Source organism: Gracilinanus agilis, chromosome 2 (genome assembly GCF_016433145.1).
Source record: "Gracilinanus agilis isolate LMUSP501 chromosome 2, AgileGrace, whole genome shotgun sequence".
Classification (NCBI taxonomy): Eukaryota; Metazoa; Chordata; class Mammalia; order Didelphimorphia; family Didelphidae; genus Gracilinanus; species Gracilinanus agilis.
The window spans coordinates 276,708,184-276,731,109 of record NC_058131.1 but is presented as its reverse complement, the minus strand read 5'-3'; the positions used below and the strand labels follow the sequence as shown (position 1 = coordinate 276,731,109).

The following is a 22,926-nucleotide window of genomic DNA, read 5'->3' as shown; positions in this document are numbered from 1 at the left end:
ATTAAAAGTTAAGTTTCTCAAATTTACTTACCTCATGGTTAATAAGATTTAGTTTTAAAAAAGACACACACACACACACACACACACACACACACACACACACACACACACACACACACAGACGCAAACCCTGTAAACAGGATGCAAGATGGGAGAAGAACTGGGACAGAGTGTACAACAAACCACCTTCTGGAAACCTAGCTTTTTTTGGAGGAAAAAGAGGCCCAGAACTAAAAATATTTTTTAAAAGATTACACAAGAATAGTAGTAGTGTCTCTCTCTCTCTCTCTCACACACACTCTCATGTGTGTACACACACACACACACACACACACACACACACACACACAGTTAGCCAATAGTACTGCTCTTTCTAGACACTATTTAAAGCTATTCTCCATAATCTGAAGGATGTAAAAACTTGAGTTAGGGAAAGGATTAGTGAGCAATAGAAATCACTGAAAATTTAAAAAAAGGGACAGCTAGGTAGCACAGTGGATAGAGCAGCAGGCCTAGAGTTGGAAGGACCTGGGTTGAAATCTAGACTCAGATAATTCCTGTGTGTGACCCTGGGCAAGTCATTTAATCTTGATTGCCTCGTTCTTGCTGCTCCTGTCAGAGAATTGATTCTAAGCCATAAGATTAAGGTTTTTTGGTTTTTTTTTTAAAGTTAAAAAAAGGAGGAAATGTTGAGAAGCTTAGCTCGAGAATGAAAATCAAAAGTGTGTGGGGAACAAGCTACATCCTTCGGGAGTTACATAAAAGGCATTACTCCCCAGCAGTAAGTGAAGGAGTAATTCATAGGAAACTTATGACATCTCTTGGGATTTAAAAATAAGAGCATTTTTTGCATGTCTTTATAACCTCTTATAGTCTTTTACAGATCCCACTATCTGACAAGCAGAACCACCACAATGGATCTTTATACTTCCCGATGGATATGTGACTACTAATCATAAAATTCGGTCTTCTGATAATCAGGAGTGAGTTATCTGATATATCTAAACTTCTAAGAAATCCAGGCTTGTAAGCCCTTATTCTCTGGCAATTCATCCAAACCCCACTTTTTCTCTGCTTTGCCTCATTATCACCAATTTAAATTTTGAAGTAATGGAGAGGAGAGAATTTGTGCAGTGACATCCGATGCCCTCTGGTCCATCTCCCCGTCCACCCTGCCCTCACCCAGAATAGCACTCTCTGGTAAAGACAAAGTTCTCCACTGAAGAAAAGAAAATGCCAAAATACCTTTTTTAGCAGGTTTCTTGTTGTTATTTAGCTGCCCACTCACATCCTGTAGTCTCTTTTCTAACTCTTTCTTCTTTTCCTGAGCTAACTCTTCTTTAGATTTTGCTGCTTGCTTTTTCCCAGTTGCAGCTGTGAAGGAATATACAATGTCTGAGACTGTACATTGGAGGGGTGATGCACAGGATAGTATTCATCAAACAGGATGACTCAGAGCCATGCAACTCCGCTATAGTTACTCGATCCAGGGCTACGTTACCACATGGTCATTATGGGGCTCTCTGGATGCCTCTTTTCCCAAAGAGTCCTTAAATGGACACTCCCAGGGAATAGTTGGGCTTTGGGATAATCACACTTTGCTCGGTAGCTTTCATCCCAATATCAGGGCTCGAGTCTTAAAGAGTAAAAATGCCCGTGGAGTTAAACCACATAGTTAAAAGGTAACTTACCACACAGTTAAATGGCCACTAGTTCGTAGTTTCAGAATTGTGATTTGGCTTTTCTACCCTGGTAAAAATAAGCTATCCCACTAACATGCTTAGAAACTTCCACTTGCCCCAATGCCTCAAATATTTCATAAGCATTTTCTCGATTTGATTTGTGAAGGCACACAACTCTGCCTAACCCACGAGAACACAGGCTGCTGCTTTTTCTCCCCACCTCTGAAATGGGACTCTAACCCGGGATCTATGTGGATTCAGCTTTTGTCTCAGCAGACAGACACAGTATGGGTTGAATATGTACTCACACTCCCCAGGACCACTAAGGCTCCACCAGTCCTTGTGATCCAGACCGTTCATTCACTGATCATCAGCCAAGATCAAGAAGCAATGACTTCCATGAGAGGGAGGGGACAAGGGAGCAGGGGAGAAGAACGACATGGAGCAGCATGGGGGACCTTCCTTTGAAACATCTGGTTGGGGCCCCAGTCAAAAGCAGGATCTTGAACCAGACGGAAAACTGGTCTGGCCTCCACGAGGAAGTAGTTATGAAATATTCAATACAACAAAAAGCCAAAACCAGATTGTGCCACTGCTTCTGCAAGTCCAGTATGGTCAACAGTCATGGAGCTGGGAAGGGAGGGACAGTGTAAGGATTCTTCAAGGTGCCAAGATGGAGGCAGACAAACTTTTAATCCTAAATAAGGGCAAAGGAAGGGAATCTTCACCTGCTAAGGACATAGAGGAGCTACCCACCTAAATAGCAGCCCTGCTTCTTGCCATATGGGAGGAAAGGTCTGAGCTCTGACACCCAAAAGCATGGCACGGCTCCTCATTTTAATCCAAGGGCACTGCCCCAACAGCTGGCTAGTAGCAGGGTAGCCTGGTAGGGGCTGAAACGCTTCTCAGTTCTAATAGCTAGACAGGTTTTCACCGGGGCTCAGGATGAATTAAGAAACTCTAGCCTAGCATTCTATATAGGAATATGGTTCCCACTAGCACCCTGGGGCTGGGGGCATAAATGAGAAGGCAAAGAGAAAGAATAAAGTGAAGAAGATGGGATTTCTTGTCAGGGCTGTGGGAGGAACAGGGCACACAACTACCAGTTCATTTTTCCCTCAAAACAAAGCAGAGTAAGGTTTGCCACCCCAAGACCATGGCAGGTATCTGGGAAGATGGGTAAGAGAGAGGGCAAGAGGATTAGGGATTCAGTCACTTACAAAATGGTTTTCTTTGTTTTTTCTGTAAACATGACTTGACATATCTCTCCAGTTCTCGTAAAGTGGTGGGTTTCAGAGTTTCAAAATCAATTTCTATCTCATCAGGATTGGAGTCCCTGAGGGAAGGCTCCCGGGACTGAATAATATGGACCACCCGGCCCAGTTTCTCCCCGGGCAGCCGGTTGATGTCTAAGCTGAGCTGCCGCTTTTCATCATAGGTCATTGGCAAACCCTCTTCCTCCTCATCTGAGTCATAGGAGGCAGACGCCTGCTTTCCACCTTTCTTAGGTTGCCTGGAGATGGAGAGAAGATAACACACGTTTCATAGATCTGATGTCCCCAGAGTTCCTTGTTTTATCCTGAGAATGAACAAAATCCAATAGTCTGGGGTCATCAGGCATCTACCTTAATGTGGTACATTTCACAATACCCTGCAGCCAGACACATGGCCAGGTACTAGGTCTATCCACACACAAAGCATATTATTGATAAGACTTCTGGCTGGACCCAAGTCTTGTCTGAGTATCAGGCTCATCTTAACAGTATTCTGATTATTGGTCTCTTTAAAAGATCTCTCTAGTCTTTCCATCCCTGCTTGGTTAACTAGATGTGTGTATTATCTTTGTCCTTATCTTCTATCTTAGAATCAACAGTGGTTCTAAGGCAGAAGAAAAGTAAGGACTAAGCAATGGGAGTTAAGTGACTTGCCCAGGGTCACACAGCTAGGAAGTATCTGAGGCCACATCTGAACCCAGGACCTCCTAACTCCAGACCTGGCTCTGATCCACCTTGCTGGCCCTGCCATACCCTTCTGATGCCTCATGATGACTCTGCTCTACCTATCTCAAGATCCTGATATAGTACACCTCTGGCTGGTGCATGCTCTCCTACTAATATCTGGCAGTGTGGTGCAATGGAAAACACTGGCTTTGGAATAAAAATTCTTGACTTTAGTTAGAATTAGTTAGGATCTTTGCTGTGCTATTTTTTCTAAACCCATGTGGCTTCAGTCAAGTTACTTTCCTCTCAAATCCACTTCATGGCTTCCCTGGATTTCTTCAAATGCCAGGTAAAATACTAATTTTTAAGAAGCTTTTCCCAATCCTCCTTGGTGCCAGTGCCTTCTCCTCGTTGATTGTCTCCAGTTTAGCCTCCCTAGACCTTGTTTGTACATAGGTGTTTGCAGTTTGTCTCCTACATTAGACTGTGAGTTCCTGGGGGATCGATTTGTTGTTATTGTATTGTCTTTCTAACTTAGCTTATGGTGCTTATTTAGTACATAGCAGGCACACTACTGGAATGATTTTCCCTCTCTGGGTTTTAGTTCTCTAATTCAGGGAGTCAGACTAGATCTCGAAGGTCACTTCTAACCCTAAATCTGTCTCTCTTTGTTCTGCAACACATCTGGTAGCTACCCAATTTGGTCTCTTCGCAGATGCTGATCCCTTGTGAGACCATGGACTGTTTGAGAGAAATGTGCATAACACTTCTACTAAAATGTCACAGGAGGCATCAGAACTTCTGCCCTGAAAAGACTTCCCAGAGGAAATAAGGATTTGCTTTCATTGCAGCCTACTTAGCATTAAAAATCAAACTTTTCCGTAGTATAATTATAAGGTCCCAGTCACATGAGATATTAGAAAATGAAGGAAGCTCTCTACCTTTTACTCACATTGTCCCACTCCCAGCTCCCCTGCCAGCCCACATCACTGAATTGTTGACTCTGCCTGTTGACAAACAAGCATGATCAAAGAAGCGAATGATTTAAGCTGAGAGAATTTAGGAGATCCTGGGAGCCAATCCCTTCATTTTATAGATGAGGCTCAGAGAGGAGAGAGGACAAGTCACCTGTTCAATTAAGTAGCCGTCCTCTGAAATCTAATACCCTTTCTGTTAAACCCCACTGTCTATAAGCTCCTGTACTAGGTGGCAGAGATCTCTGTGCTGCCTAGAGGGAGATCCCAGCACTGTAGGAAGAACAAACCAAGAAACCTGAGAGTTTGGGCTGGAAGAATGGCAAGGATCATTATATTCTGGCCAGATGGCCAGAAAGAGAATGGATTTCCCTACATAGGGATACACGCATTTTACACACACACACACACACACACACACACACACACACACACACACACATTGCATGTGTTACATATATACATGTATGTACCCACACATACACACATAGACAGGAAGGCATCTGCATTTGTAATTATTTCATGGGGGGGGGGGGGAGGGCTGGATGTGTGATTTCTCTAAGATAGGAAAATTCCCAAGTGAAGAAGCTCCCTCTAGTTTCCTAGCTGGTGCCTTCTCTGTAGTTTATAGTCTTAAGAGAACAGCTTAAGAGTGCTTAAAGGTTAAGGTATATGACCAGTATATGCCAAAGGAGAGGGCCTTGCACCCAAGTCTTCCTGGCTTCAAGCATAGCTTTTTATCCATCACTCCATGCTGCCTCTCTACATAGAGATTTACAAGACCCAGTCAGTTGGGTAAAAATGTGCCATGCTGTAAATGCTGCCTGAATCAAAAGAAAAAGACTACCAACAAATAAAAAACACATTTCCCTGAAATTTCTCTATCATTTCCTCATCATCAGAGTTGTGCCAATAAATAGGTTACAAGAAGGCATCTATTGAACAATGGAAAAAGCACTGGATTTGGAAACAAGCAAGCTCCCACTTTCAATAATGGCTCTGCCACTTGCGTGATGCTCACTCTCCTCACCTCAATCTGCTGTCTCTCAGGCCATCTCTGTTATTCCAGTCCCTCGTCCCACTTCAGATCTTTTTCTTCCCTTCACTGTCTTGACCGGTTAACCCGTTCAGCTGTATACTATTCTCTATCCTTCAAACCTCTGACCTTTATACCTTATACCACCATTATCCAAACTTTGATAACCTTCAACTTGGAGAGTCACCCTCACACCTACTTTCTCTTCAACTCTTTTTGAGGTGCTGAATGTTGCTTGAGGGAAGTATGCAACCATGCCAACTGGGTCCAATATAAATTCATGTTATTTCATCTCAAGTGGGCTCTCACTACTACATAATAACCCATTCTCTTTTGACTTATTTCCTGTCATATTTCCCCAAATGAATGTTTGGCAATCTCTTTTCTTTACTCAAGTCACTGCCATCTCACTGAGAAAAATCAAGGCCAGGAGCATGAGCTCCATTGCCTCATCTACTCTATACCTCAAAAACTAACTGCATCACCTATCCTCTCTCCTCCTTTGCTTCAGCTCAGAGAATAAATTAAGCTTTTTCTTTGCCATGGCCAATTTCCTCTACCTGTACCCTTGAACTTATCCCTCTGTCTCATCTACTCAATCCCTCTGCTGCTTATAAATGTATTCATGTCACCCTCATATTAATAAAAAAGTCTTCATGTGACCCTGTTATTGCCCATCATTCTATCTCTCTCCCCATTTTCATTATTAATTTTCAGAAAGTCATCTTCAAGTGCTGCCTCTACTTCCTTACTACCCATTAACTTCTCTACCCCTTGCAATCTGGCTTATGACCCTACCACTCAACTGAAACTGTTACATCAAAGGTTACCAATGACCTGATGGGCTTATTCACTGTTTTCCAAGCTTCTGATACTAACCCTTCTCCTCCTGGATTTTCTCTCCTCCCTTGGCTTCCTTGACACAGATTTCTCTTGAATCTTTCTCTTGCCCATTTCCCAGTTGTCTTTGATGGATCTTCATTCTTCTCCTGCCCCATGAACATGTCTTTCCTCCAAACACAGACCTTCTATTCTTTCCCTGTGCTCTCTTCTTTGGTGACCTCATCTCTGCCCTTATGTTCATTTATCATTTCTATTTAAATAACTTCCATATCTATATATCCAGCTATAATCTCATGTCTCAGTTTCAGGCCTGCATCTTAAATTGCCTACGAGTCATTTTAACCCAGCCCAAGGGCACTTCAAAGTCAACATATCCAAAAGGGGATTCATCTTCCCTTCTTCCCTAAATGTTCTCTTCCTCTAAACCTCCCCTATGTCTGACAAAGCTACACTATTCTCTTGATCACCTAGATTCAAAACCATGGAGTTAACTTTGACTCTTCTCTCTCCCTCACTCCTCATATCCAATCATTGGCCAACTCCTGTTGATTCTTCTTTCATAAACTCACACCTGCTCCCTTCTCTCCACTGTAGGTCAGGACCTCATCATCTTAACTAGACTTTGATGTGTCCCTTTTCCCAGTCTTTCCCTGTGCCTCTCCACCCTTCACAGAGCTTCCAAATACTCTTCTGAAGGTACAGACCTAACCTGGTCATCTGCCTGCTCAAAAATATTATTCTTCCTTCACATACACTATGTGAGAATTAAACTGACCCTGGGCAAGTCACTTAATCCCAAATGCCTAGCCCTTACCATGCTTCTGCCTTGGAACTGATTCTTGGTATTGATTCTAAGATAGAAGGTGAGGGTTAAAAAAAAAATTAAACTGGACCAAGCTGGTTATTAAACTCAACCTGCAACGTGTTCCTGAATCCTAGAGGCTTGCCTGGAATGTATTCCCTTCTCTTCACCTCTGCCTCACATGATCCTTTGCTTCCTTCAAGGTCTAACTCAAAAGTCAACTTATATGAGAAGCCATTCCTAATTTCTTGAGTTGTGAATGTTCTCTCCTCATCAAATTACCTAATATGGGGGACCTGCTAGGGGGCTCAGTGGATTGAGAGCCAGGCCTAGAGATGGGTTCAAATCTGGTTGCAGACACTTCCTAGCTGTGTGAAACCTTGGTGAGTCGCTTAATCCCTACTGCCCAGCCCTTACTGCTCTTCTGTCTTGGAACCAATACATAGTATTGATTCCAAGACGGAAGGTAAAGGTTTTAAATGAAAAAAAAAATTTTTTTTAATTACCTAGCATTTACTTATCTGTTTAAAAGTGAGATCCCACCCTTCAAGAGAAGATCTGCTTGAAAATAGCAACTCTTTCTTTTTGTCTCTATCTCCCAGGTAGACCCTCAATAAATGCTTGCACAGCTGAACTGGATGCCTAAAGAAAGCTGTCTATGGACAAGCAGTCAATCACAAGGAAGGGGAGCAACTTCTTCAAGCTCCAAAGGCTGAGCCCCTCAAGACTGCCCGGGCAGACACAAATGGCAGGGGCCCAGGCTCTAGCCCCTATTTGCAAGCATGATCACCTTCCTGCAGCGTACTGTACCTGCTTGCAGTCGTCGTACTATTGGCTTTTTTAGCTGGTGCTTTCTTCTGCTGGGTTTGTTTGGTTGGCTGAGCCACCTTTGCTTTTTTCTCCTCCTCGGCCTTCACCTTGTGCTTCTCTTTCTCCTTCTCTTTCTCTTTGTCCTTCTTTTTCTTCTCTTTCTCTTTTTTCTCTTTTTTTTTCTTTGGTTTATTCACAGGTGCCTGGGACAGAGCGGCTAGCTGCTCATGCACTGCCTTCAGCTGAAAGACAACACCCAGGAGAAATGAGAGCAGAAAGGAGAAGGCTTTTATAGGGGAACTACTAACAAAAATTTAGCTAGGGAAAAGGGAGTAGTCAAAGGGGAACGTGCCATTACAAGTTTTGAGAATTTTTAGGATAGAAATCTCTTTCAAAGGCCCCTACATCCAGACTCAGATAGTAGAAAGAGTACAGTATAGCACACAATCCTTAAAGTGGCACACAAATGAGTTACTTTTATTATTTTTGTTCTCCTGCCTTAGGCAGATATGCATTTAAATATTATCCACAAACCAAAGCAGGAGCTGTTGAAATCTGATTGGAGATCAAAGCATGCCATCTTCCACTTCATTTCCTTCATGAGTTTTTTATTGTATGTGTGATATGTGTTTTCTATCATGACATAAGCAACATGGACATATGTATTACATGAAAACACCAGTATAATCTATATTGTATATTTATCAGCTTTAAGGCAGGGGGAGGAGAAAGAAAATCTGAAACCTATCATGTCAGAAAACAATTATCAAAAATTGTTCCTACATGTAACTAAAAAATAAATAATAATTTCTTTAAAGATATGCATTTATGGAATACTATTGTGCTGTAAGAAACGATAGGCAGGATGATTTCAAGAAAAGCTGGAAAGACCTACATAAACTGATACAGAGTAAAATAAGCAGAACTGGGAGAACTCTGTACAAAGTAACAGCAATATTGTCTGATGATCAGCTGTGATAGGCTTAGCTACTCTCAGCAATACAATGATCCAGGACCATTCTGAAGGACTTATGACAAAGAATGCTATCCACCTCCAGAAAAAGAATGTTTGGAGTCAGAATGCAGATTGAAGTATACTATCTTTCGCATTAGTATTTATTTTTGGTTTGGATTTTGATTTTATATGAGTATTCTCTTACAACAATGACCAATATGGAAGTATGTTTTGCACAAAAATACATGCATAATCCAGATCAAATTATTTACCATCTGGGGGCTGGGGGGAGAGACAATATGGATCTTATAATTTCATAAAATGTATATGGAAGATTGTTATTGGAAATATAAAATATCTTTAAAGAAAAAAGAAAAAAGATGCATTTAAACCATCCCTTAAAACTAAAAGGGAAGGAGACTCAACTGCTAGTTTTAGGAAACAAATCCTGAAGGGTCTGCCTTGAGGCATGACCTGTATTCCTTCTGGTCAAAACCGAAAAGCAATGATCTTTCTTTACAACTTTTTAAAATAGTCCATATTTCATAGGAGACAAAGGTATACAATAATTGCTCAAGATAATCAAACTAATGGCTCACATTGACATAGCACAGAATGATTTACAAAAACTGATGAGGAAAAGCTCAGTAAGGAAAGGCCAACTGCTAGCTTATAAAGAAAGAACTGAAAAATCATCCATCCCTGATCAAAAATGTAACTAAATAAATATAACCAAGGCCTTGAGTCAGCTTCCGGTGGCCCTTCTGAATATTGTTTGTAGGAGGGTGGCAAACGTGCCTCTGTGGCTGCAGATTAAGTACTCTTTAGACCCATCCTCTATGGTGACCCATGTTATGTCTGTTACTGATAACAATTACTAGGATTCCCCCCTCCAAACATATCTCAAAGGAGTAACTTGTGGTTATTGATTTGCACCTTCAGAATAGCTCCTGATCAAGAATGAGAAGTTTTCTAGGCTGGACTAATGGTGGAGAATATACCAGTTTCGTGGGTTCAATTCGTGGGGATAGAGAAACAACACGAGGTACTCCCCCCTACCCAGAATACTCACCCTCCTCACTTCCATCTTTTGGAATCCAAAATTCTACCTCCTATACAAGGCCTCTCTCGATCCCTCCTTCCAAGTCATTAGCACTCTGTATTCCCTCCGCCAAAACCACTTTTTATTTACTTATCCCTGTGTTATATGAGTTCCATGAGGACAGAGACTATTTCATTTATATCTTTGTATGTCCAGGATCCAGCAACAAGCAATCATGCCTTGCAAATTAATAAATTATGATTAATAAATGCTTATTTAATTGAATTAAAATTGGCAAATTAATGCGGATCCTTGGCAGAGTTGACTGGACCATCGGTCCTTCTTAACTAATGTTATCAACCACCAGTGGAAAAACTGTTGGTGGCTGACTAAGGCCAGTAAGTTGTTTAGTATTTAGTCATTTTTTGGTCAATTGTTTTATAATAAAAAGTAATATAAAAACAACAACTGACATTGCATGGCACTTTAATGTTTGTGAAGCATTTCATATACTCTGTCTCATATAAGCCTCCCAATTCTTGTGAAGTAGATCCTATAGGCATTATTAGTATTGTCTTTTAGCTGAAGAAAAGTCAGAACTCAGGGAGATGAAATTGCTTATAGTCACTTAGCTAGTAAATGTTGGAGTTGGAATGTGAACTGTTGGAGTTGGAATCTGAACCCAAGCCTTCCTAATTCCAATTCCATTCTATTTACTACAACACCATGTTTTCAACCAGATAAGATATGGCAGCTACATATCTCTAAACAATCTCTGAAAATATTTCTCCTCCAGACATTTCCCTGAGAGAGATAAAGATCAGGGACCAGTGGGTGGCAGTGAGATAGACTCTAAGATTTGCACATTTTTTTATACTCTTCCCACATGAGTTAGTATGTCCATGTAAGTTCTGTATAATAAATTCTGTGATCAGGATCACCTTAAGGGGATGCTTTTCTGTTTCCCTAAGAGGTTCTATACCCAATAAGGAAGGTGTCCAGCCATTTTACAAAATGGTAATCCACGAGAATTTGTTAGGGGTATGCTGCTGGGGACAGAATTCCAAAAACAATAAAGTATGCCTTCTCTCAAAGGACTTATATTCTATTCTATCAAACTGCCAAATGAGTATACTATGGTTTAAAAAACCACATTATTTCCAATTGTAGGTTGAACACCTCCTGACACACAAACGCACACACCCTTCTCCCTCTCAGCCCCCTCACTGAGACTATTAAGAAGTAACACGCATCCCACCTGTTCCTGGAGTTCTGCCAGTCTGGTCGCTCGCTCTTCTTCCGAGTCTGAGCTGTCCGAGTCGGAGGAACTCTCCTCACTGCTATGGCTGCTCTCTGTGCTTTTACTGACGACAGGTGCAGCTGGAGGTGCTGGAGGGGGTGCCTCCACAGGTTCATCAGGCATTTTTGCAAATCTCATCTCAAACACATCCTACAGGAATAGCAAAGGGATTGTTTCAAGAGGTCCTGAAGTCCCTACCATGACCCCACTTTGGAGTTGTTCTTGTCAGCCTTTTCAGCTTTCTCTGAACCATATCTCTAGCAAACTAACTTAACCTGATAGTCTCCCCATGGCTAGCTAGATATCTTGATGTCTCTTAAAATCAGCAGGTGTTCTCTGTGGCAGAACCAAGGTCCCTTTCAAGCTTAGGATCCTGTCTCTGAGAAGTGCACCAAGGAGAGGTTCTAGAGAGGCCAAGAGTTCAGAGGGGCTAAAACCATTTTCTCACGGCTTCAATATATTCAATATTCAAATATTCAGTCCCTATTATGAAGAGGGCCCTATGAAATTAGGAAGCACCCCAGCAGCCTCAATGAGCTTACAATCCATCTGCCCTTAATAATCTGCAAAAATGATGTATAAAAGTGGGTCATCCATGAAAGCAATTAAAACCCTTCCAAACTAGTTTACATTTGTCTCTAAGTAAAAAGGTACACAGGTTCTCATCTTGATGTACCAAAGAGGACACACTTTTGCTTGTGCTATAGCCTTGTCCTTTTACTTTCTTCTCTTCCTAAAACCCTTACCTTTTAGAATCAATACTGTCTGTTGGTTCTGAGGCAGAAGAGCAATAAGGGCTAGGCAATGGGGGTTAAGTGACATGCTCAGGGTCACCCAGCTAGGAAGTGTTTGAGGCTAGATTTGACCCCAGGACCTCCCATTTCCAGGCCAGGAGCTCTATCTACTGAGCCACCCAGCTGCTCCCTGTCCTTTTAGTTTTAATAGGATTCCATGATGTAGGGCTCAATGAACAAGTAAAGTGTATGTTTATCCCCTCTCTCCATATCCTTCATGACTTCAGATATTTTAATCATATTCCAATTTCATCTTTCCCCCTACCAGGTGGAAGAAGTATTTTTAGGCTATGCCTTTAGGATAGCACAAAGATCCCTGGGGGATATCAGGGGAGAAAATGACCAGAGGAAATATGAATAAATTAGAAAAACCTATTATTTGTAATATGAACATCTATCACTACCAGCCCTCATCCCCCAACTTGGGCACTAGCTTTGGGACTTCTGCAGAGAGTCATTTCAAAATGAACAAACTGCTATTCTTACCCCTTAAATCATACTGAAAACATTTCCTGGAGGTAGAGGACGTTGGGGAGAGGGATGCTTTTGTTCAGTTCTTCTGGGAAACAAATGTCTTTACTGATGGTTTTACCTGAAGTTTCCTGGCCATGGCCACCACCTCATGGTCCGGAGGATTGTACTTGTAGCAATTCGAGAACATTAACCGTATGTCGGCTGCGAAGCCTTGTGCATCCTGGTACTCTCGGCTGTCCATTTTCTTCTGCAAACACACAATCAAAACAGGATAAATGTGTGCAACTAATTGATTGTGTCTTGATTTTACAATCTCTCTTCTGAGGCACTCTGAGACTGCAATATTAAATGTGAGTCTATATAGCTGTATGGCTATAGCTACATATCTGTGTCCAAATATAACATATCCAAGATGTATAACATAAATTTAAAAAGTTATGTATCTAACAGTTCAAATTTATCACATTCTAGAGGCATAAGGAAAGACTAAATATTATCTTCTGTTTAGAAATAGGGAAACTGAGGCTCAAGGAGGTTAAAGAGCTTGTTCAAAGTCAATAAAACAAAATAGTTGACCAAGAATAGAACCAAGGTTAAACCCCACATCTCCTAATTCTCTAGGCCACTGATCAATCCATTAAATGGCTTCCCAAAGAAATAAAAGGAGAATTTGATTTTAAACCTAAACTTCTAGCTCCCAGACAATGTATTTCAGCATTTCAAAATGAGGACTGCTAGGCTATCCTCTCTAGATTGTTTTAAAATAAATACAGATTTAATTCTAGGTAAAACAGCAAAAAAAAAACTTTAAAAAAGTTCACTTTCCTAAAACTATAGTCTTACAAGATGAAATATCCAGAAATGCTATACTGAAATGGCATATTGTGATCTTGGGGGAGAACTCATTAAAAGCATTTTTCTCTAAACTTTTACAGAAGAACTTATAATATCACAAAAATCATTTTTTTCATTTGACATAATGTGATGAATTTGCTTTAGTTTTGCAGAATTACAAACTTACAGAATTAATAAAGTCAGGCACTAAATCATTTAACAGAATTGGAATCCTCAAGACTTAAGAAAATTTCATTATATCGTGGCAGCACCTACTGACAAAAGTAGAATGTTGTAGCACCACTCTATTATGTATTATAAATACACTACTCCCCATTTCACCCCCTAAAAAAAAAAAAGAGGAAGTAAGGATCTGAGTTCTGGGAGGTTAAGAGCAGGGTTGGGAATTCCAGATTTAGGAAAGAGGTGAAGGGAATGGCTAGGGTCAATTATTGCAAAGAGCTGCAAAAGTAGTCTTAGCATGCCACAAGTGTGACCTTTACCTGAATCTCTTCTTCACTAAAAGTTTTCAGCTCTAGATACTGTGATTTTGCTGGCTGAAACAAACCACTGGCTGTTATGAAGTCAAAATAAAAACATTTATTTTTTGGACATTCATATGTTACTGTCAACTTTTGGAGAGTCCACTTAGTCAATAAAATGAGGGACACCATTAGGAACAGACACAGAAACCAGATGACACTGATTTTTATAGTACTAATAGAAAAAATGAACTTTCTGATTGGTTAAAGACAGATCTTTGAAGACTTAAAAACAGCCTGTGAGTAGTCATCAATTCTTAACTCACTGTATTAATGGTGGCATGGCAGTTGATATAGATTATCTTCTCTCCTTCCCAAAAATCATGCTTATTTTGTTGAAATAATCATTAGCAAAAATACTTTAAATTTCATTTTGATGACTATTAAGATGAATCTACACTCTTAGAGCACCCAATGATGGGGCAGAGGAGTGCTAATACAACAGTAAGGAGAGAAACTGGTTTGGGATTTAAAACATGTGGTCAGGACAGTGAGGTAGTTCAGTGGTTAGAGAGCAAGTCTGGAGAAAGGAGGTCTTGGGTGCAAATCTGACTTTAGAACCTTCTAGTGGCTTAGCTCTGAGTAAGTCACGTAACCCAAATTGCTTAGCTCTTACTCTTCTTCCGTTTTGGAACCAATGCTTAATTCTATAATAAACTGGAGGAATTCCATGTGAACTGGAATGACCTCCAGGAATTGATGCAGAGTGAAAGGAGCAGAACCAGGAGAACATTGTACACAGAGACGGATACACTGTGGTAAAATCGAATGTAATGAACTCCCCTACTAGCAAAAATGCAATGATCCAGGACAACTATGAGGGACTTATGAGAAAGAACACTATCCACATTCAGAGGAAGAACTGTGGGAGTAGAAACACAGAAGAAAAACAACTGCCTGATCACATGGGTGGATGGGGATATAATTAGGGATATTGGCTCAAAATGAGCACCCTAGTACAATATCAATAATATGGAAATAGGTCTTGATCAATGACACATGTAAAACCCAGTGGAATTGTGTGTCAGCTATGGGAGGGGGTGGGAGGAAGGGAGAGATAGAACATGAATCCTATAGCCATGGAAAAATGTTCTAAATTAATTAAGATTTTAAAAAATATATCAAGTCTAATTCCTTGGGTAAGGGTTTAAAAAACAAACACGCTGTCAATAATCCACAAAGCAGAATGAATATAAAATATTCCAGAGTAGGCTATAGGGCAAAAAGTTCATGCTCCACAAAACTTGTAGAGAGCTAGACAGACTTATGCCGAATATGATTGCTATCTTTAAATGATTAAAGAGCTATCATGTGGGAAAAGGATTACAATTATTTTCTGTGGCATCCAAGGGCAGAACTAGAACCTGCTATAAGTTACAGGTAGGAATATTCTGGATCAATAAAGGGAGAACTTGTCCAACAATGGATCGGGCTGCCTTAGGAGCCTTCATGCTCACAGTCACTAGAAATATTTAAGAAGAGTCTAGATGGCTCTCATCATGCATGTTGATGAGTAGGCTCCTGGGCTAGGGAGAGAATTTGCAAAATGATCTTTAAGATCCCTTCCAAATCTAGGATTATATGATTTAAAAGACAAGTGAAACAGATATAATTGGATTATGTGTTGAGAGGCACATTTACATATTGCTTTAATATGGGCAAAACTTCTGGACTTGTGCCATAGTCTGGTTATGAAAACCCAGTTACAGTTCCAGGTACCATCTGAAAATATAGTCCCCCAAGATAAAATGCTTGCTAAAATCTCAGAGCAGCACTTGACTATAAAGCTTTCATGAACTGCACATTCCAGAAAAAAAGCCCTTCGGAGCTTAAACTCAAACCCAGACAATAGTCCCATATTGAGTTCTTTCCTCTTAGCTCATAAATTTGTTTGGAAACTGAGATTATCCCAAATATTTTTTTAAATCATCAAATCTCTAAACAGGAAAGATTTTCTCCTTTGAACCTTCGGGGTTTCGAGGCCATAGTTAATAAATATGGCTTAGGCATTATTTTATTTGGTTTCATTGGCTGGAGGCGAGAAAGGAAAGGGGTGGCAGAGAATGTGTGCCAATCCATTATCTTACATCACAGCTAAGGATCTAAAGCTTGAAAAACTAATTAAAATGGAGAAGTGAATTTATTTTCCAATATTTTCTTATCCTTGCTTCCAGGGCAAATCAAATCCCTAGATGAAGTTACAGTACGTTTTTTTGCTTTGGCCTAAACTCAATAGCCCCTTATTACCCCAAAGATAATTCAAAGTCAGTGCAGCTACAAACACCCAGGAAAATTCATATTCCAAGAGTGTAGAGGAGGTTATTGGTGGGGAAGAGGAAGAAAGATCAACCACTTCCTAAGGCTAATTCAGTGATTTTTCTAGTATCCAAGTGTGACTACCAACTTGGGCTTCTAAGGATGGCCAAAACAAAGGTAAGTATGATACTTCTAATAGCACATGGTTAAAGAATGTTCACAGCATCCCTGAATTCATAGATTCTTGTCACAACCTGACATTCCTCCACATTTCTGTGGCTTAGGAACAAAAAGCTTGAACATTAAATGCATGTGCTAAGTGATGAAAATTATTAAGATTAGATGACATGTCAATCTTTTTTGGCCTCTGAATAATGCAAAATGGACCTGTGAAATTAAACCACCTCAGCTCCTCCAAAAACCTAAGCGCTGACCTCAAGGGTCACAGAAATGAAAGGACTATCTATATACATGCATTCAGGACAAGGTAGGACGGATGCTAACCCCTCTGTAACATCCCTTCCTGTATCAGGCATTAAGTCAACAGATTTGAAATTGAGAGAACACAGGATCATAGCTTAATCGCTGAAAGGAATCTAACATCTAGTCATCTAGTCCAACTTCCTCATTCTGCAGTAAAGGATGTACCTAAAATCATTTAACAGCTGGTAAAGTGGCAGATCTGCGATTCTAGCTCAGGACCTCCGATTCAAAGTCTAGAGCCCCTTTCCCACTTCCACAGTTGGAATATAAGCAAAGGTATATCAGTGAGTCACTTTTATCCCCAGAGTTGAGAGTGTTGCATATGTCTAATAATTGATCCTTCAAGCTCATTCCATCTCACTTTCCTATGACGACCTTACCTCTTAAAAGCAGAAGCCTGAAAAAACCACAAGAAAGTCTTTTATTATCAGTGTGAAAACCCATAATACTCTGCCAGGTTAACACGGGATTTTGAGGGCAACTACTCTATGGCAGAGTGGTTTGGTTACCACTGTTTTTAAAAGGCTCTGGTAGCAAAGACAAGAGTAAAAAGCAGTATGAGCCGTCTTTGGTAGTGAGGGCAGAAAGTCTCAAGCACACCTAACTTGGGGAATGCATCAAATGCGACTTCAAGCATCTATCATGCCTGCATTTATGTTTTGGTGGAAATTATTTCATCCAATTGATGCCCAAAAATACATGGAATCTGCACAGTAGCAGGCACTAATTAAAGTTGACTTTTTTTATGTTTCTAACAAACTTTTATTTTTTAATTTTGTTTCTACTTCGAAGACATGCTGTCTCTTGTGATGGTCTCGAAACTGAAACTCGTGCTGAAAACTGAGTCAGTGGGAAGTTTGGGTTCTAATCCTTGCTCTCCCATTAACCAGCTTATGAACTGGGGCCAGGCAACATTCCAAACTTGGGCCTTGGTCTCATCATTTGTCAAATGAAGGGGTTAAGACTATACAAACTCTCTAAATCCCTCTGATTCACCGATCATTTCCTTCACCCTTTGCATATCCCTGCGATGTATGCAGAAGACAGGAGACGTCCTCATCATACAGACAGAAAAAAATTAGGGCCCAGAAAATTGAAGTCATTAGCAGAGAAGAGATTTGGGAATATTCAAATTCAAATATTAATTGAAACTTGAGCTGGCCATTCTCAGTTAAAAGGGTGGGAGGAATCTGGTGTTTCATCTACATAAAAGTAAAACCAAGGCCTGAAAGACAATGAACAGAATCATATAGTTGCAAACATATTTTGGAACCAAGATCCACCTTACAAAAAAACCTAAAAATGGTAGACCTCCATTGAATAGTATAGTTCAGTATAACGTGGAATCGGATATGCCACGAGTGAAACCATCCCCCTATTAGAGTCAAAGCTCATTCCCAAACAACCTAGACAGCAGGTATTTATTCCATCCCCCACCCCCCCAAATGGCGTATTAAACCATTAAATATGGCTTTTCTGTAATTAGAGAAGTCATGGTCAGAACTTACAAAAGTAAGGTACGGGCTGAGACACATTGAATGATGGCTGAGAGGCAACATTAAGAAGATAAAAACACTGTTCATACTGTAGTGACTGTCAAATGCGTCTGACCCACAGGGGCCTACAATTAAAGATTTAGGCCCATGGTCAGCAAAGGGAAGACAATGACTCCCCCTCTGTAAAGGGCAGAGCTCAGGCAGCCACTCCAGAGCTGCTCACAAAAGGTCACATGAGATGGGCCATTCAGTGCCCCGACTGCCAATGGCATTCTTCAGAATGTTAGCAACAAAAACAGAGCTGGATTTAAGCTACAGCTTAGAAAGATGTCTGCTGAACTGAAATGCCGCAGGGAACAAAAGTTCTCAAAAGTTCAGCAGCCAAAACTCAGGAGGGAAAAAAAAATCACCATTTATGTCAAAAAGTAAGGTCAAAGACAGCTCGAACTCCATGAAGACCAACTAACAGTAAAGAAATTCAAAATCCAAGTTTGAGCCTCTGTTTTCATCCAGTTTTTTCTTAACTCTTACTTCTTTATTTCAAAAAATATAAATTCCTGCTCTCTGCTTTGCCAACTCTACTCAATGGCTAAAGAATTATAGCTCCTGCCTTCAGGGGGGGGGGGGGGGGAGGGGAGAACACAATGGGGACCAAAAGGAAGTTTGTTTCATTTGGCAAAAAATAGAAGGTGGATTCCACCACCACCCTGTCCGATCTCCCCACCCTGCCCCAGCCTGACCACCACTGGCTTGTTCCGGACACCAACAGTGACCAGAAAGGCAGGTCAGAAGATTGGAAGATGTGTGAGGTTAAATACAGCAGGTGAGTTCCTTACCCTTTCTGAAAAGGACCCCACCCAGAAGCCTGCAGACGGCTGGCCCTCTGACAGGAGGAGATAAGTCACTAAGTTATGCAGAAGGTGGCAACTACGTATGGCTAAAGCGTGTTGCTAATTACAATTCACATTAACTTAGCACTTGTGGGCTCAGGATGTCAAAGGACTTTTTGTTCTCATTTATCCCTGTGTTAGCAGAGGGGGAAACTGAGACATAGTGCCCAGCGTCATACGGCCAACCAGTGACACTGGCACCCTGCATCCTCGAACCCTCGGTCTTGCATTATAATTCTTAGGCCATGTTCTTTCCTGCCGGCATGAAGTATAACAACAGCCGACGGTCAGAGCAAGAAGCTGTCAAAGCAGCTAATTCAGCTGAGGTCTCAGGAAGGACATGGGGTTCGACAGTGTCAAAGAACAGGGTTGTGGGGAAACGAGATCACCAACCAACTGCCCGGTATGGTTTGGGTGCAGGGAATGGGCTGTCGGTGGTCCCTTCCAGCCCAAGGAAGCCTAAAGCAATCCTTTCTGCAGAGATCTCTGGGAGGTTCGAGATGCCCTTTCCTAAAATTGACCCACCCCATGGAGCTGCCTAAAAGGTCAGAGAGCTCCACTGGGCTAGACACACGTTAGACGTGGCACATACTTTAACAGTACTGAGATCCATGGGGTGTTTGATAATATCGTGATAATCATGGAGTTCCAAAGCCTCTGCATCCACAGGCTTGTAAAACGGCCAGGCATAGGCAGCATGTTTCTTAGAAAGCATCTCTTTGAGGATGCTGTCACAGTACTTGAGGTGCTCTGAGAGTTTGCCCTTCTTCCCCGCGTGCTGGGGGACTTCCCCATCTTCGAGATCTTTCTTTGGTGGTTTAATGGGTCGGCCTCCACTCTCTCGTCGGGCGACCACCTTGGCCTGTTTCGGGTCTGACAGCGGGGTGGGCGACTCGCTCCGGCTGGCGGTGATTGCTGAGGTTGTCGGCGTGGTCGTATCTGCTTTTCTCTTCACTCCCTTTTTCTGAAACAAGTAAGAAAAGAAAGGAAGGACTCGTGAACACTGGCGACAACCAATGTTACCAGTAGGACAAAGGCCATGGGATCACAGCTGGAAAGGATCTGGGACGGGACCTAATCCAAACCCCTTATTTTACACCTGTGAAAATTCCTGCTTCCTCTCTCCTCCCACTGCTGCTGGCCTGACTGCTCCCAAGGCCCCTCTCTGGTGTGCGAGGTAGATGTGCCTACTTAAAGCACTCGGATGAGCGAGTGGGCAGTTGCTGCCCAGTCACTGCATCTTCAGGTCCTTTGGGTCTTTGCATCGGCCTTGCAACTGCACCCTCTCTCTTATGATAGCACGAGCTCCTGGAGAGCAGGGACTGTCCTGCTTTTCTATTTGTATCCCCAGAGGTCAGTTAGCAGGGTGTCTGATACACAGTCAGTACTCGAGAAGTGCTTTTTCATTCATTAAGACATTTACGCAAGGTCACAGAGGTTCTAAGGGCAGAGCTGAGATTGGAACATGGGTCTCCTGACTCCAAACACAACCCTCTTTCCATTGATCCACCTTCCCCCCACCCCAATGAGTTCAAACATGATCAGATCACTCTCTCTCTTCTTCTCTCTCTCCCCCCTCTCATCTCCCTCTCCCTCTCTTCCTGTCTCTGTCTCTCTCATTCTCTCTGTCTCTCGAAAAGCCCCAATGGAATCTCTGGAACTCCCCTAGAAATTGGAGCCTATGTCTGAACAGCTAGGAAGGCTCACCAAGCTTCTTCTCTCTCACCAGCTCTTAGATGAATTATATAAGAGCAGGGTCCAGATGGGTTGTTAATAAGGACCAAAAAGCTATACTGTATGTAAAGTTATTGTCATTATTATCCCCCAACACCACTTAGCCCAGGGTCCTGATGCATAAATAAATGCTTATTAAATATCCGTTGAATGAATGAACGATCCCCTCCCATATGCAGAATACTGTGTTGGGGGCATAAAGAAGCAGTTTCTGCCATCAAAGAGTTTTTAGTTTAGTTAGGGGAAAGAGACATCAATAGTGTGTTACAGAAGAGTGGAGTATCGGAGGACTGGGGTTCCTGCCTCTGCCACTTACCTGTGACCTTGAGCAAGTCATTAACCTCTCTGGGCCTCAGTTTCCTCATCTGTAAAAATGAGGTAAGTTGGACTAAATGACCTCTAATGTTCCCTCTAGCTCTAAATCTATGATAACTACAGATCCTGGACTTGGGGACCAGAGAGAACTATGTTGGAATCTCACTTCCAATAGCTATTAGGTACCTCATCCTTGAAAAGCTACTTCCCTACTCCAAGCCTCAGTTTCCACAACTGTAAAATGGGGATAATAACACTTGCAATATCTACCTGACAGGATTGTGATTCTCAAGTGAGACAGTGCTTGTGAAGCCCAGCACTATAAGAGTTGTCAACTCTTATTATTTTTGTTATAAAACTATTTCTCATATTATTTTTGTTATAAAAGAATTAATAATACGAGATAATATCAAATGAGTGATGCAGACACTTCCAAAGCAAGCCATCACCAAACAATGGCCCAATTGGGGAAAGCTTCAGGGAGGAGACAGGACTTGAATTGAGGGTCCAATAGATGGGGAGGAATGAGGAAAGTGAAATGGAATGGGCAATAGTCCAAAGAGAGCCATATACATGTAGGATGAGTACAGTATGATGGCCCAACTGGACTGTCTGGAGTGGAGGGATTATAGAAGGGAGTAGCAGAAAGAAAGGTTCACAGTTTGATTTTTGATTCCTATCATTTTGAGGCACTTTTTAAAAAGATTGTCAGAGCAGTTCCAGCTTTCACTGCTACTAAGCCGCCATCTTGGTTCTGCCCAATGTTCAAAGTTTGAGAGGGATCAGATCATGGGAAGCCTTGAACAATGACAGCAATGAACAACTGAGTGGTTCCCTAATCTCAGGCTAGGAACTCAGGCAAGAGGTATTCTGCAATGATTCTCAAAGGATGGTCTGTGGACGAGCTGGAGTCTTCTAGAATCCTTGAGATGCTTCTAAGCTGGTCATTTTTACTATGCAGGTTTATCATGTGACCATGCATATAGCACATTAATAACTTCCTTGTGAAGGAAAAGTTTCCTCCCTATTTTTTGGAGGAGGGAGCATTGAAAGGAGGAGTGATGCAAAAATGGAAAAAGGGAAAGGGGGAAAAAAGGGTATCAATGAAATATCTCAAAATAAGGCATGGAATAGAGCAGAAGTTTCAAGGGGTTTTGAAACTAATGACCTTTGTTCTATATTTTAGAAAAAGAAAGAAGCTGGATGTGGGAGAGTTCATGTTTTCATAGGCAATCCTCTTTTCTGTCCTTTATGTATGGAAACGTTTGTGTTTGTTAGTTATTTGTTTAATTCAAAATAAAACTGAAATTGAAAAAATAAAATAAAATTTCCTTGTGACTTTCCTCACTGGTTTCCTCAACCCAAACAACCAAATTACAAATGTTAAAAGTTCTTTTTCATTTGGGTGAGGTATTTTTGTTTTTTTCTTTTGCAGCAAAAAGTATGAACAGGTGAAACTGGAGGCCTGCAAAGTTTGTAGTTCTGCCAAAGCAGTCAACAGTCCTCAAATGTCTACAGACTGCAGCTTAGAGATAAATTGCTGGAAAAGCAGTATTTAAGAATTCTGAATACTATCAACTGAAGATCCAGGGGAAAGCGGTTAACCAAGCTTACAAACCCCCCCCCCCCAACATTTGTTTTACATGTAGTAAATAAGTAAACTTAAGTATTATTAATTGGCTAAAGAGTGGCTACCCTCTCCTATAGGACAAAGCATTAACACT

At 41.4% G+C, this 22,926-nt stretch overlaps 1 protein-coding gene across 2 annotated transcripts in view; it reads right to left on the bottom strand.

Moving 5' to 3' along the window:
* BRD3 (bromodomain containing 3) overlaps positions 1 to 22,926 on the bottom strand; it is a 50,083-nt gene that overhangs the window by 1,495 nt on the left and 25,662 nt on the right. For both annotated transcript variants that reach the window (XM_044663946.1, XM_044663945.1), the window contains exons 6-11: positions 19,746 to 20,117; positions 12,771 to 12,899; positions 11,343 to 11,534; positions 8,088 to 8,329; positions 2,903 to 3,195; positions 1,246 to 1,374 (exon numbers count right to left, since the gene is read on the bottom strand). In XM_044663946.1, the coding sequence (XP_044519881.1) occupies positions 1,246 to 1,374; positions 2,903 to 3,195; positions 8,088 to 8,329; positions 11,343 to 11,534; positions 12,771 to 12,899; positions 19,746 to 20,117 (1,357 nt within the window). The remainder of the gene's footprint in view (positions 1 to 1,245; positions 1,375 to 2,902; positions 3,196 to 8,087; positions 8,330 to 11,342; positions 11,535 to 12,770; positions 12,900 to 19,745; positions 20,118 to 22,926) is intronic.